This window comes from Peromyscus eremicus, chromosome 2 (assembly GCF_949786415.1).
Source record: "Peromyscus eremicus chromosome 2, PerEre_H2_v1, whole genome shotgun sequence".
In the NCBI taxonomy this organism is placed as follows: domain Eukaryota; kingdom Metazoa; phylum Chordata; class Mammalia; order Rodentia; family Cricetidae; genus Peromyscus; species Peromyscus eremicus.
The window spans coordinates 140142377-140157969 of record NC_081417.1 but is presented as its reverse complement, the minus strand read 5'-3'; the positions used below and the strand labels follow the sequence as shown (position 1 = coordinate 140157969).

General features: G+C 53.1%; 1 protein-coding gene across 1 annotated transcript in view; it reads right to left on the bottom strand.

The window, feature by feature from the left end:
* Positions 1-3501: 3501 nt before the first annotated feature.
* Trim62 (tripartite motif containing 62) overlaps positions 3502-15593 on the bottom strand; it is a 28044-nt gene continuing 15952 nt past the window's right edge. The window contains exons 3-5 of the mRNA XM_059254999.1: positions 13717-13973; positions 12045-12160; positions 3502-5769 (exon numbers count right to left, since the gene is read on the bottom strand). Of these exons, the coding sequence (XP_059110982.1) occupies positions 5219-5769; positions 12045-12160; positions 13717-13973 (924 nt within the window). The 3' untranslated portion in view covers positions 3502-5218. The remainder of the gene's footprint in view (positions 5770-12044; positions 12161-13716; positions 13974-15593) is intronic.

Below are 15593 nucleotides of genomic sequence, written 5' to 3'. Positions count from 1 at the left end.
AGTCTTCCCCAAGCAGAGGTGTGAAGAATGAAAGCACACTGTCCATTGTATTAGGGACCTCAATGGCCCAAGTGCTGGGATTGCCACTGTATGCACAGCATCTTCCCCCTCAGGAGGAAGGCCCCTGGGAACTGCTGGGCCGTGATGTGTGACCAGGGATGCTGGTAGGAGGAGTAAGGGCTGAGGGTTGGGCTGGCTTGGTTGACAAAAGCTCTGATATTTCCAGTCTGTCTGAGACAGTGGAGTGGAAGCTGCCACTACCAGCACAGGATCATATGCAACCCCAGTGTCATCTTTATCCCACATGATTGCCATGGTGCCTGAGATACCATCACCAGCTGTCAATCTTCTGGTAAATAGGAATAGGTTGGAGACGGATACCTCTCAAGCTATATACCAGTTGTCCTGAGAGCCCATCCATGGTCAGTCTCCACCCAGAGGACTTCCTGTCACTCCCATGTCCTTCTTCATCTTTTGGGTGCTGCAGTCCCAGACTCTGACAGGCAGGCCTCCACCTACCATGTTGAGCTTGCCCCTACTTCTCCCCTGCTTCTCCCCTGCTTGTCTGAGCTGGGGCCCTCTTAGCTGGCTTTGTGAGCCTCCTGGGAATCAGGGCCCAGAGATTCTGGTCTTAGCTCTGCCCCATGCTGTGAATCTTGAGCTATAAGCTAACCCTCTCTGGGATTCAGGTTGGGTCAGAGGATCACTCAGGCTCCGTCAGGATTCAGACTCAGTCACACCTAGGACTATTGTTTGGTAGGAGCTGTGTTGAGACCTGGCCCTTTGTGCCTTTAACGTCAGCCCTCATAACAGGCCATGCTTGTTGTGACATCAGGGGAGGACTCCCCCAGGCATCTGGTCCAAATTGTCAATGATTTCCTCATTTCACCTGATTCCTAGGGTAAGGGAGCAGCACTTTACAATAATAAGAGAAACCACAGAACTGTCAAAAACTCAAAAGCAGTTAAAAACGCTGTGTATGTTGTATGTGTGCATGTGCATGTGTGTTTGCCCACGAGTACAGTGTGGGCATCAGATGCCAGGGCTGGGTGTATTCCTCTGTTGTGTGCCATCTTAGTTTTGAGATAGGGTCCTACCAAACCCAGATCTGTCTGTCTTCACCCGCTCGCTCCCCCTAGTGCTGGGCTTGCTGATGTATGTGGATACACTCAGCTTTTATGTGTGTTAGGCAGATGCAAATTTGCTTCTTCATGCTTGCACAACCAGTGCTTTGTCCACTGAACCATCTCTCCAACCCCTGGAAGACTGTTCCATATTTAGGGTAAAAAACAAAACAAACCAAAACAAACCCACTTGTATAAAGATAGAAGATAAAAACAGGAAAATGAAGACATTTAAAAAGAAAGGCATTGCTCTTTTTATGTTTCTGTGCACCCCATTTCTGCTCTGCTCTCCACCATCCCTCCTCCTTCAGGTGGTCCAGGATTTGCAGAATAAGAACCTGGTGGACAGCCAGGATCCAATTCAGCACCTTGGCCAGCGCCCCTCCCCTCCCCAGGGCCTTCGTGTGGCCCCCAGCATTTAAGCCTGTGACTCAGGCCTTTGCAACTGACCTTCTGGTGTGGTGGTTCTGGTTCTGAGCTGAGCTGGTGGTGAGCTTGGGGATGTGGAACAGAGTCGAGACCCAGGCAGGAGGAGAGGAATCTGTCCAGGTGTGAGCAGTCAGCCTCTTGGGATGGCCTCCCTGGCGGTGGGGGGAAGGGCCTGTCCCCAGAGTCTCCGAGGTGAGCTATTTACTGCTAAGAGACTTTTATCTTTGTTGTTTTCTGTCTCTGCCACCACCCCAGAGAGAGGGACAGAGATAATAGCCTAATTTATTGGGGATCGGGGGGGCCCAAGCTGTGGGACCCAACATTCCACTTACCCTGGAAATCAAGTAGATCTCAAAGCTCTCTCCAGTAGACATGGGGAATAGAGGCCGTCGAGGACAAGGAACCTGCTCAAAGTCACACAGGGGGCTTCAGAGCCCATCTTTAAGCCATAGGGGACCCATGGTGTAAGATCCCTCTTCAAAGCCCCGGATCCTAGTTCTGGTGGCTGCCCTGTCATTGAATGGTCCTCAGCATTGAGAACGGTCCCTCCAGAGAGGTCCAACGGAGTGTGGCCTCTGCACTTCCAGCTCTACCAAGGAGCAGCTGTGGATCCCCTGGGCAGCGCTGCCTCGTGGCCCTCACACTGAGGTAATGACCCTGTCCTCATGGGCTCCTCTTTGTGGTTAGATAAAGTGTAGAATGTACTAGCACTTTGCTTACAGACCGTGCATGGGGACTCAGAAGGAGCTCGGGACAATCAATTAGTTCTTCCTGCCAGCCTCCGCTTCAGCTGGACTGTCAGCCTGACAATCCCAGCCTCTCTCTCCCCCCCTCCCTCCCCTTCTGTCTCCCCCCTGCCCCGGGTCTTCCCCCTCCCCCAGGCCTCTGTCTCCAGTGTTAGATCTAGTCCCTCTGCCGAGGAACTCCAACAATCCAGGGCCTGGTATGGGTGCTTCTCCTCCATCCCACCTCTAGGGTCTAAAGACCCACTTAGTGCCTTAGATGATCTACCTCCCTAACCCTGCAGGTGAGGAAAGGAAGCAAGGACGCTTTAAGGCAACGTGAACCAATGAAAAGCCAGGACTAGACCCCATGTTTCCTGTTCTTGCATTACAGAGCTGCAGAGGACCAGACAACCTTCTACTTCGCTGTGGGCAAGGCCTGTGTGCACACAGGCAGGGCCCTGGCCGACTTTGCCTAGGCTGCTTCTCCATAAGTTGGAGGTAGGATGGACTTTGGTCTCCATAGCAACCTAAGGACTTCCCTATTTACCTTGTTCCACACTCCTCACAGGGTGCAGGAGGAAGATGGACTTCTCAGGGGCCAAGGGGGCATGGAAGTTTAGAAAATCTATGTAGTTTCAGGCACAGACTGCAGGAGGCGAGACAGGGCCCCGGTGACTGTTCATTTTATAGCTTCCCAAGAAATCATGTTAAGTCCATGCTATTATCCCTATTCTCTGAGGGGAGCAACTTAGGCCCTGAGAGGTTAAGCTGTTTTTCATAAAGTGAAGCCTGATCCAGAGCCCAGGCCTATATAGTTTAAGAGACAAGACTCCGCTTGCCTAGCAAGCACAAGGCCCTGGGTTCGATCCTCAGCTCAAAAAAAAAAAAAAAAAAAAAAAAAAAAAAGAGAGACAAGACTCTTGCTGCCCTGTAGGCTTCCCTTTCTGCTTTCAAGGCTGCCCCATTCTCCTCCAGACAGAGGTCTGCCCTGCCTGGGGCTGTCCTGGCAGGGCTGTGGTGTGGGTGCTGGCCTAGAACTCGGTTCTTACTGTCCAGTGTAGGCTGTGGGCTTCTCAGACTCACATCCTGTCTTTAGACTTCACTGTGCTCCTGATATGTGTCCAGCAGGGCTGCCTTGGGGACTGGACTGGCTATGCTAATGAGTGTCCCCTCTCTGGGGTGGGGCTTTGTGTTCATCAGAATGAATGGAACGGACACCTGTGCCCTGTAACTTTAATTTAATACAAATTGATCATGATGCACAAAAAAGGGCAATGTTTTAAATAAAAATACTGTCAGGAGTAGCCTGGAGTCTGGGAGTTGAGGGCGTGAATAGGGCTCGGGATTCCTCTTGCTCAGGGAGGCCCCAGTGCATGGCAGTTGTAAGTGGGAGCCCCTCAAATTTGTCCATTCTGGCTCCTTGGAGATGGGCATGCTCACCGAATCCCAAATACAGGATTGAAGTCCCAGGACTACAGTGAGGCTGGGGGGCCATTTTGGTTGCACTTCTTACTACTACCTACTCCTGAGGTTGTTGCCTCTGGGCAGAGACAGGCAGGGACAGAGCCATGGAGCAGGACATCTCTAGCAGCTCTGCTTCAAAGTCAAGGCCTTGAGATGGATTCATGGATTCTCCTGAGTTCTGCACAGTTGGATGCTGTGGCAAGGAAATTGTAGATGGGCCTGTTCCACCTCCATGTTAACTTTCTGTATGGCTGAGGCTGGAAGAGAAAAACTACATTTCCCAGACTTCTTTGCTGTCAAAGTCTGGGTTCTGACTCAGGTTTCCCCAAAGGGATCCCTCTGAAAGATGTTGATTTGGAACCTGAGTTGAGAGAGAGAGGCAGGCCCGGACAATCACTTGCTGGCATGGACGGTGTCGGCGAGCAGCTTGTGAGGCAGGGGCTCCCTGCTGGAAACAGCTTTCCTGGTTACTTGAGACACGATCCCTTTAGCCACTTGGAGTTGTTCCTGGAAACCCCAAGGCTCTCCTCCTCCAGCCCTTCTAGTGATCTTGCAAGCCACCAGGGAGCTGATTTCGAATTCTTGTCTGATGAAGCCAACTAAAGTGGTTCTTGTTTGTGCGTCAGGATCCTGTGGGAGTCAGATGCCAAGTCCAAGGTGGTCCCTGCCTACAGCCCTCCTGGGGTTCAGGCAGGTCCTGATGCAAAGAACCAGCGCCCTCTCTGTCCCCATAGCAGGTGACAGAGGCCTGGCTGATGAGGGCTGGCTGGGACATGGAATGTCCATTGGTGCTTTGCCCTGACAGTGTTCTGTGTTGGTTTCTGGGGCCCTTCTGCCTCACCCTGCCCCAGAATCCATGGACTGGAAGATAGTGGCGTGACTGTACTGTGTGGGCTGCCTGTCACATGCCACAGCATCGTCTCTGACTTGAAGATTAGTGGGAGAGGAGGAAACCCACAGCTCTCGGCTTGGTGCAGAGGTGGCAGGAGAGGGTGACCTCAGGCAACCCTAGGATCAGCTTCCGCCCGGGTCTCCTGTGGACTTGGGTCAAGAGTAAAATGGCCCATTACTCTCTTGGTCAGGGCCAAGTCATGTCTTAGGCCGCGAGCATAAAAGGATTCTGTATATCTTTTGGGCTGCTAGCTAGTGATCTCATCTGATCTGTCACGAGGCTAGGTCACCTGGGCAGAAGGAGGGAGATTTCTTGTCCCTGGGATAATAGGGATGATGGGTTGGGCAAGGGCAGCCCTGGGGAGAAGCCACGTCACATCCCATTATGATCAGAACCACAGGACATTAACCATGGACCACAATCTCCAGCTCACAGGCAGGGCAGAAGAGGCTGGGGGATAAACAACTGGCCTGAGGTCTCAGGGTGGCCACGGTGGGTCTGAGTAATCCAGGCTCCCGTCTCCTGGGCAAGGGCTCTTGCTGGTGGTCACAGACCCAGAAGGCTTTGGTCTCCCTCGGCCCGGATTAGATTCGGACAGTGTTAATCCTCAGTGGCTGGACATTCTTGCCATTGGCATGGCTCTGGCCAGGGCTGAAGTAGGAGCAGAGCTTGCCAGGGAATTTCTCTCGGAAGGTGTAGAGCCAAGACATGTCATCGGCATTGTAGAAGATGAGGAGGCCCTGGTCGTAGTCCAGGAAGACACCCACCTTGTCAAGCTTGTCACGGACGTTGAGCCGCGTCCAGGGCTCTGTGCACGCGCTGTATTGATTGCCATCATGCATAACAATGCAGTAGAAGCCACGGCTAGGCTGGATCTGGATGCTGCCCTTGCGGCTGGCAGCCTCGTGGGCCAACCCAATCACCCACTGGGTCTTCTCGGCCACCACCACCTCCCAGTAGTGGACACCACTACTGAAGGCTTCGGAGCCCAGCACCGACACCTCCACATCAAAGCGCTTTGGTGAGTCCTGCAGGGGTTGTGGGTGCAGGTTCCCGTAGGCCACGATGGTGCAATCATCAGACAGGATCAGGCGCTGGTGGGCAGTGCCCGGGTCCAGGGTCAGGGCAGCTGGCACTAGGTGGGAGAGAGAGGAGGATAGAAAGATCAGTGGAGAGAAGGCTGTGGGTCCATTAGCCAGTGCCTCCCTGGGGAGAGGGTCCTGGTTGGTCTCCAGGATGCTATTGACCTATTGTGTCATAATATAAATGAATATTAACTTGTCCTCTTGTCTGTTTCTTTCTCCTCTGAAAAATGGAAGAGCCTGCCATCTTTACACCTGGCTGCAGAGAGGTAGCTGATAGGGTCACGGAATGACTCCCAGGGCAAAAGCCCAGAGGAGGTCCAGAATTACGGGAGTTTCAGAGCTGGGAAGGAGCAAGATTAGTCAGATGATACTGCCCCCTAGAGGGCAATCTGGAAACGTTTGCCCCTTGTCTCCAAGACTGGTGGGAGCCTGGGGCAGGCCGGCCTCACCACTGGGGATCGTTCACCCCCACCACTGTACTCCAGATGCCACACATCCACATGGTCGAGAAATCTTTATATGCGGATCCAAAAGTAAACCTACTGCTGTATATGTATAAATGTGGTACCGCTTTTGTAATTTTAAAACACAATGAGGATTTTGGAATGCAACGACCAAACCGAGGGGGGCTACATTTTATTGTTGTTGTTTAGAACTAAGATGATTTGCTCTTTTGGAAAATACACCTCCAAGGATGACACCGTTGACATAGGCAGTCTCCTGAATGGTGTTTCAGTTACACTGTGAGCACCTAATGGTGGCTTGGCTGTGTTTTCCAATGCCAGTCTGAATGAGCTTCTACATACTGACCTTCAAAATATTTAATTACAGGCTGGGGATATAGTTCAGTTGGCAAAGTCCCTGCCTGACATGCACAAAGCCCTGGGTTTGATTCCCAGCACCTCATAAAACTGGGCATGGTGGTATGTGCCTGGAATTGCGACACTCTGGAGGTGGAGGCAGGAGGACCGGAAATTCAAGGTCATCTTCCACTACACAGTGAATTCGAGGCCAGGCTGTGCGGCAAGAAGTGCTGTCTTCAAAGATGTTTAACTACAAATAATCTTCTATTTTTCCTCTATATTCTGGTCAGTTGTTACATATGCATGTGTACATTATTGTATATACATATATATTTAAAAGGTCATATGTATGATCTGAGATTTAAAATTTATTTGTTATGAAAAAATAGACAATATGTCCCAAAATGTTGGAAATCTGTAATCCTACCAACTCTTCCATTTGACAGACAGGAAAATCAAGACCCTCAGGAGCCCTGACTAATCGCAGATCGAAAAATTTGGTAGACCTGGGACTATTCAAGGCCACCTGGTACCTGGCCACAGTCTACCTCTTGATTCAGGCCTGGACCTTTGCTCAGGTGTCGTGCCCCCCCACCCCCCCTCTATTCAAAGGCCAATCCTCTAGGAGCCTTTGTACTGGAGGACTCAGGTGGTTCCTCCCCTAGCCTCCGGGACTCCTGTGCTCTCTCTGCTGGTCTCCTACACGGGGCATGGCCTTCTGGGCCCTATCTCACCCACTTAGCATCCAGAGGCCAAGGCCTGGGTTGCAGTGAACTCTCTCTCCCTTGAGAGTTCAGTGCCCAGCACGGAGCCTGGCATGGACAGGCTTCTGGTGTCACGAATGCATTCACCCCTGCCCAACAGCGTCTGGAGGGAGGGTGGTGTAGGCTGGGTCACCTGCTCTGAGCTGGCCATACTGGCTCAGCAGGTCTGATTGGACGGTCTCTTGAACTCTTGTCAAGACATCTGTTTGTTCTTCCGGCTCATTCTGACAACCCCCCAAGGAGCAGAGGAAGCCTGGGACAGGCACTTCTCAGCTAGATGAGTATTTCCAGGCCAGAGCAAGACAGAGGCGAGAAAGAGCGGGAGGGAGTGATGGGATACTGCTACTGTTCCTTGGGGCCAAGGACTTTCCCCAGCTCGCTGGAGCTTTCCTTATTAGCTGGAGCAGGGACATGATCTCTAGACTGGACCCCTGTTACTTCCTACTCGGTGCCTCTGTAGGCTGTACACACAGAGAAACAAGACGCTCCATTGCTTGTGACCGTCCCACTAGGCAGCCAGGGCTGGTCCCAGCATCATGCAACCCCAACAGGCTGACTTGCATGGAGCTTCTTCCATGAGCTAGGTCGCGGTAATTCACTTCTGCACCTCACATGTATCTCTTGTCTTCAGAATGCAGAGAGCTGTGTGTCAACAGGAGCCCTGGGCATAGAGAGGCCCATGGAACAGTCCCTTGTCCAGGGACATAAAAGGGGGGGTGGCTAATGGACCCACACATGAACATTTGCCTGTATTCTGTCAGTCACTGGGTAGTTGGTGAGAACAAGAAAGTTGTGCAGTGTAAAGAATTCCCACAGTGAGAGGAAAGGCTGGAGGGAAGTGTGTGTGTGTGTGTGTGTGTGTGTGTGTGTGTGTGTGTGTAATTAGAGACAGATGTTGTGTCGCTGACACTACAGGCAGTGGGATACACTGGGGGTGGAGTGATGTGCGGGTGTTAGGGTCCCAGGGAAAACTGCAGCAATTGGGAATGTCGGACTCCCACATCCCAGACGCCTAGGATACTGTGAGGAGGCCAGCAAAAGGGAGACCCCAAGGCTCAAGGAGCAGTTAAGGGGATACTGGCAGGCAGCATGCAGACTCAGCCGGACTCGAAGTCTGTGTAGGGCATTGTGGGCCACTTCCGGAGCCTCTGCTGAGTGGGTAGGGCTCCTGGCGGTCCTAAGACGGGTGTGACAATGAAGAATCTGTGGGCAGAGGAAAGCCTGACCCCAAGGGGCATCCATCCTCTGTGCAGACCCTGATTCCCTGGGGGTGGGGCCAGCTCTTGGGGGGCAGGGCCTGGGCTGTGAGCCTGGCATTTCCCTAGGCAAGAGGTATGGCCTGACTCTGGGTTGGTGTTTGCACTCCAGAGAATGTGAGGCCACGACAAGCTCTCTCACCTCGTCTTTAACAGAGGGTCCCATCCCCAGGCCTCACAGCACCCTCCCTGGGGCTGGCAGGAGAAGTGACCTTCAGTCCAAAGTGAGGGGCCCTGAGGGGCACGCTGGTGTGGCAGCTCCCCTTTCCCCCCTCCAAGAAGCCTGTACCCTCAGGATAGTGATGAGACCCAGTGAAACCAAAGTCTTTCTCCAGGCTCATTGCCTTAGAGGTCAGAGTTCACCTCTAGCTGTGACTCTTCTTTATAAACAAAGGCTGAGCCGAGGCCTCTCTCCTCTCCAGGTGTGTGCTGAGTCTCTAAAATGTCTCCAAGACCTTGGATCAAAGGGCATCCAGAAAGGGTCACAGACTTCCAAGTCCCGTGAAAATGTTTCCTGTTCCTCCTCCACCTATCACCCAAGCAGCAGAGAAAGGCCTCCCAAATGCCCAGCCCGGGACACGGCCTGGCACCTGGAGGCCTGTGACTCTTGGTTCTCCAGTATGGTAGGGGTCTGATGGGACAGTAACTATGTCTGTATATTTTTCCCTCTTCAAGTCAGGCATTTAAAAAAAAGAAATCTAGCCCTTCAGGTCTCACACCTCCTCAGGCCCTCAGTACCCTCTGCAGTACCCTCTGCTTCCTTCACAGTCTCTGCACAGAATAGGTACTACTCCAGAGAGTCACAGTAGTCCCAGGGTCTCCATGATTGTAGCCATTTTTCGGAAGAGAAAATTGAGGCTCTCCGAGTTAAGTGATTTGCTTAGATTCTACTTGGGGTGAAAGGTGAATTGGTCTTTTCACATGGTGTCCTTCCATTCTTCGGCCTCAGAAAATGTGACCAGCAAGATGGGGAAAGAGTCTGATTCATAATAATAAATAGTAACCATGCTTGCTAAATTATGGGATCATCTTCACAGAGAAATCAGTTCTCTCTCTTATCTACCCTGGGCAACAACCAGGACCATCTCTAAAGTGTAGGTGAAGAAATTGAGGCTCAGCTTCGGGGAGCATGGGGGGCGCGGGGGGAGGGGAGTGCTTGGTGGGGGGAGGGGAGGTAGGTTGCCTTGGGTCCCACAGCGGGGCAGAGAACATTCTGGGACTCCAGTTGATTAGATCCAGATGAGTAGCAATGGGGGAGAGGCCAGACAAGGCAGGGGAGGCTGAGGAGGGAGAGGAGTGTCTGGTGTCCTTGGGATAATGGGCTGCCTGGCTCGCTGGGGAGGTTTGCACCTGGGAGCCGGTGATAGGGCTGGGTTGGCAGAGGGAGGATGGGCGAAGGGGTGGGGGGTGGGGGGTGGGCAGGCGGCTGGCGGTGATGCAGTGTGGAAGCTCCAGAGTAGAGGAGCGACAGGTGTTCCACAGGGTTCTCAGATGACCCAATGGGAAGCTCAGGCTGTAAAGGAGGGGCAGGCAGGAAGCCACCAGAAGCCACAGCTAGGTCCCTGGGGGAAAGCTGCCCTCCCATCTGGACATAAAAGGCTCTGGTGCTCCCTGAAAAGCCAGAGTGACTTCATAGGTCCCACAGACAAAGAGAGGGCCCAGCCAACCAGGTCACCGTTGTCTGAAGTCCCAGGGGCCTTTGCTCAGGGCAGAGTGCTCAGGTCACACACCTGTCCCCTCAGGCCTCTTGCGGGCAGTGTTCTCAAGGCCTGTGGTCTCAACTGAGACAATTTTGCTTCCAAAAGAAATCTGACCACGGTCGGAGACACTTTTTTGCTCTAACAGAGGGGAGGGGCCCGTGGCATCTAGTGTGTAGAGGCTGAAGAGACTGCTAGTCTCCTGTGTGTAGGACAGGGCCTCCAGCGAGACCTTGTGGGTCAGTGACACAGAGGCTGGAGACTCCCTGCTCGGAGCAATCACTTGTTCACTTGTGATGGAGGCAAAAAAGGGTTACCAATGTCCCCGTCATTCAGAGGACATAACTGGGCTAGAGGAGAATGGGAGTATCCAAGGACCTGCAGCAAGTCCCTCTGACACCTACTGAGGACCTGCTGGATATACTAGGCACTGCTCTAGAAGCAGGCTTGTTCTTTCATTCCTTCATCAACACTGACTGCTGGCTGCAGGGGATGCATTGAGCTCAACCTCCGTCCTCTCCCTTAGAACTCAGAGTCCAGAGAGAGCCACATAGGCTATGATCAGGCATTGCAATCAGAAAAGCCCAGGGTTCCCCGAGGAAACCCAGCAAGTCGTTTCAGCTGAGGTGTTTAAAGGCGAAGCTACAAAGGAGAGAGTTTTGGCCGTCAAATACCGAAGACGGTGCCAAGGTCTCCGGGCAAAATGTGCAGAAGAGGGAGAACTTGGCTCCCGCACAGCCTGGAGATGGCTCAGTACAGCTGACTGTGATGTCTTGGAGGGTTTTGAGTGACAGGGAAGGGGCAGGTGGCAGCTGAGGCGGACAGCTTCTAGACCACCCACTCGAGACAGCTTCTAGACTGCCCTGGGTCCCGGGAGGAGAAAACAGAACCTGGGGCTCTTGCCTCCCTTTAGGTACACGGCTTCACCCACCAATGGCTCAGTGTGAAAGTTCTTCAGAGGCGGGGAGCACACCCCAGGAAGGCAGTTGAGTCTGCTAGAAAATGTTCCTTCCCCATAACCATTGTTGCTTTTGTTAATTAGCGCCCCCTTCCCCCCTTCAACTCTAAGACAGCAGGAATGACATATTGGATGAGGCCTGTCACCTGAAGGGGAGCCCCAGCTCTGTGACCCAGCATTGGTAATTGTACCAGGCCCTCTCCATCACTGATGGGGCTCAACTGAGGACATCCTGGGGTCTCCCACGCTCCCCAATACTCAGTGCAAACCTAAGCTTCCCCTGGCGGCTCCATTTGGAGCTTCTGATTGATTGACCCCTTGCCCTGCTCACACACCCTGCCCACACACCTCCCCACCCCACCCCACCCCCAGCCCTAGGCTTCCATGATGTGCAAACCCCATGTCAGAGCCCTGTCTGCCAAGGTCTGGCCACTTGGCTTGACTCTTCAAACTGAGGCACAGTCACTGTTTGTAGAACGGACTAATGAATCCATCCAGGTGGTCTGACTCCGGTGCCAGGACAGGGAACATCTGTCCCTCCACTTGGGGAACAGGCACAGTAACGGCACCTGCTGGAGAGGGTTTTCTGGGGACTCGGTGAGCTCAGCATAGGCTCTGGGGCACAGCAGATCCATCCCATTGCTCTAGCTCTGAACCTCCAATTCTACACGTGTGACATGCGATTACTGTGGTAAGTACCCCCACGATGACATACAGCACTTAAAGACAGAGCAGAAGAACATCAGCAGGCACTCTGCCCACATCCTGCTCGGCCACCTGTCACACCTGGCCCAGGTGGCAATCCACACTTCCCCCTGTCTCCCTGGGAAGACAGGCGGAGCCTCACCTGGGTGGATGTCCTGGAAAAGAGACTTCCAGATGGTGTACTGCAGCGGGCCCGTGTACTTGGAGGTTGGGAAATCTTCGTATGTCAGGTTGGTCTCATGGATCTTCCCCTTGAGCCTGGAAGGACAGCAGGACAGAAGGCGTCATGGGGTCCAGTACCCACCTCCAGGGCGAGGTCATGAGTGGGATGTCTGTGGGACTGAGACGCAAGTGCCTGCTTCTGCCACGTCGGACCTCTCTCTTACCTTAAGTCTGTTTCTCCTCTGTAAAATGGGTACTGTGCAGTTGTTTCTCAGGCTCCTGGCCAAAGTCAAGTGCAATGGGGTACTGTGCTAGGCCTGCCTTTCGAGGCTTGTTGAGAGGATTTCACGGAGTCATTCACAGAAAATGCTTAGCTCAGTGGCTCGCTCATGGCCAACATCAAGCACATGATGTTAGTGGTGAGTGTCGATCTCCAGTAAGCCAATACTAAGTGATGCCATGAAGGGGAGCTTTGAGAAGCCTGGGTTCGAACCCTGGCTTTACCACCAGACCAAGTAGCCTTGACCAATCAGTCAACTGATTTAACTTCTCTGAGATTCAGTTTCTATACTTGTGAAATGAGTATTGTAACTCCCTGCTGGGGGCTCAGGTTACAATAATATAATGTCTCTAAAGAATGATATATAGTATTAATGTTATTGTAAGTTAGGGGCTGAGGAGATAGCTCAGTTGGTAAAGCGCCTGCCTTGCAAGTATGAAGTCCTAAGTTCGATCCCTATAACCCAAGTGAAAATAAAAACAGGTGTGGTGGTGTGCATTTGAAATCCCAGTGCTGGGGAGGCGGAGGCAGGAAGATTCCCTGGGGGCTCACTGGTCAGCCAGTCATAGCCTGCTTGAAGAGCTCAGGTCAGTGAGAGACCTCATCTCAAAAGACAAGGTGGAGGTCACAGAGACGCATCAGAAGTTGAGAGCTTACTGCTCTTCAGGGGATTTGCGTTGGTTTCCCTGCACCCCATGTCCAGTGGTTTACAACTGTCTGTAACTCCAGCTCCAGGGGATCTGACTTTGCCCTCTTTTGGTCTCCACAGGCACCCATACATCCGTGGTATACACTTAAACAGACACACACATAGCTATAATCCTAAAAAAAAAAAAAAAAAAAAAAAAAAAAAAAAAAAAAAAAAACCAACGTGGACAATACCTGAAGAAGGACAGTTGAGGGTGTCCTCTGGCTTTCACACTCATGAAATGCACACCCCATCTCCCCAAAATACATAAAATACATACGTGACACATAGCACAAAAGTGTGTTGAAGGGCTATAAACACCCACAAATGTTGCTTATGCTGTTACAATATAGGTACTGTTCTGAGATAAGATTTCACTCTGTAGCCCAGGCTAGCCCCAAACTTGTCACAAACCTCCTGCCTTAATATCCTCAGGGTTGTGATTACAGGCGTCAGCCACCCATGCACACCCAGCTTAGACAGAATGTATTATATACAGAATAATATGGACACGGAAGGCTTTTAGCCTGGGCTCTGGCATATTTATAGCAGATTCCTATAAACGATGATGGAAATATGATTGGATGAATTATCTGCTGGCAGCCCCATTCCCATGAACCCCCTCACTGCCTCAGTTGGGTTGGGAGAGGCACCCAGGGAAGGCTGGAACCAGGTGGCACTTACCTCTCAGACAGGGAGGCCACTCCAGCCAGGAAAGTGTGCCGGTCAGTCTCAGCCAGCCGCTCCTGCAGGATCTGGGCACCCTCTTGCACCTTGCGCAGTTGCTGGCTGTAGCGCTGGACCTTCTGCTCAATGTCGGTCAGCGTGCGGGCAGTGTCAGCCTCCAGCTCCTCCAGCATGGCCTTCTGCCGCTCTCGGAGAAGCCTGTGCAGCCGCTCAAAGGCCTCCCCGATGGTGGTCCGCAGGCTCTTGGTGGAGGACTGTGAGGGGGGGGATGACCATCAGGGGTTATGGGAAAGCGTAGGTGGGACCCAGTGTGAATCTCACTGTGTTCAGTTGCCAGTGAGAGGGGGCAGCTTTGACACAAAAATGGGGGAGGGGGCCTTGCTTAGCAGGCTGGGTACGGCACACAGAGAAGCAAGGTGATGAGACGGGACCTGCCCAGGACAGAAGGGCTCGTAGTTCTATGGGGGTCCATCAGGAGACGAATGAAGTGGTACAGCGGAGTCAAAGAGGCTGTGAGAGGCAGGAATGGGCTACACTGCCCAGATTTCCAGCACGAGCGAAGGAGGGATGGGAAAAGCTCCATGGGGGATGCCTATGTGCTCAGGCCGGGATTTAATGGTCTGTATTTTTTTTTTGGTTTTTTGAGACAGGGTTTCTCTGTGTAGCTTTGCGCCTTTCCTGGGACTCACTTGGTAGCCCAGGCTGGCCTCGAACTCACAGAGATCCCCCTGGCTCTGCCTCCCGAGTGCTGGGATTAAAGGCGTGCGCCACCACCGCCTGGCTAGTGGTCTGTATTTTAAACACCTCATCTATAGGTTCAAAAGATGATGACAAGGGGATCATGGAGGTCAGAGACCTTCATAAACAAGCAGAGACTGGGCACAACTTGGTGCTCACTCTAGGAACAAGGCCACCTCCAAAGGAGGTCTGCACATGCCCAGAGACTCTCCCTTCCCCGCGGCCCAAGAGGAGGCAGAGGAGTGGCTGGAGAAAGGTCCCAACTCTGGGTCTCTAGCTGTGGTGGCCTCAACTACCTAAGCTCTGGGTACCCCAGTTTCCCCATCTGTAAGAGGGGTTACAAAAGCCACATTGCAGGGGTGTGGTGGAGATGGTTCATCAAATGGGGTGCCACTCCAGGCACAGAGGGAAAGCTGATGTACAGCAAAGGAATGATCTCCAACGGGCATGCCCATGGAGTCCACACGGAGAGGTGGCTTCTGAGTGGGCTCCAGGGATGGGGGGAGCATCGGTTGGGCATGGCAGTGGGGGGTGGGTAGGCAGAGGGGGGAGCTTGAGGAACGCTGACAGTCAGGTGACACAGGATGTGGCCGCATGCGGGGCCTGCCTCTGCAATTTCACTTTGTGGGCCTCTGGCTGGCAGTTCATAGAGTCAGAGACCCCACTGTGTTCAGTGCCCGGGGCTCTGTGGGAGGCTCCACAAAGGCTCAATTAGGGCCTGTTCTCTCCTGTGGTGGCTGCTGGCCTGCAGGAAGGACGGCTGGCAGCAGGCCAGCCTCCCCGCGCATGCCCACCCAACACGCCGGGAAGACAAAGAAGGAGAGGAGGAGAGGCTGGCTGGGCATGGAGGGAAAGGCTGCCAGGGGCCTCCTGGAGCCCCAGCCCAGGGAGGCTCAGGCTGCTGCTGCTGAAAGGATGGGGTCCACCTCCCTGTATTCTCTAGAGCCATCTTCCAGGGCCTCCAGGCTCCAGGTTCCCCTGTCTGGCTCCCACTAAACTGCTCCGCAGCACTATCCACCCAGTGGCTGCTGAGTCTTGGTTTGTCTCTGTTTCTGTGGCTGTGCCTCCCCAAGGCTAGTGGGGTGGGGGAGGGCCTCCCGAGAGGCCCTCTCATTTTTCCAGCTGTTAGGTAGCCA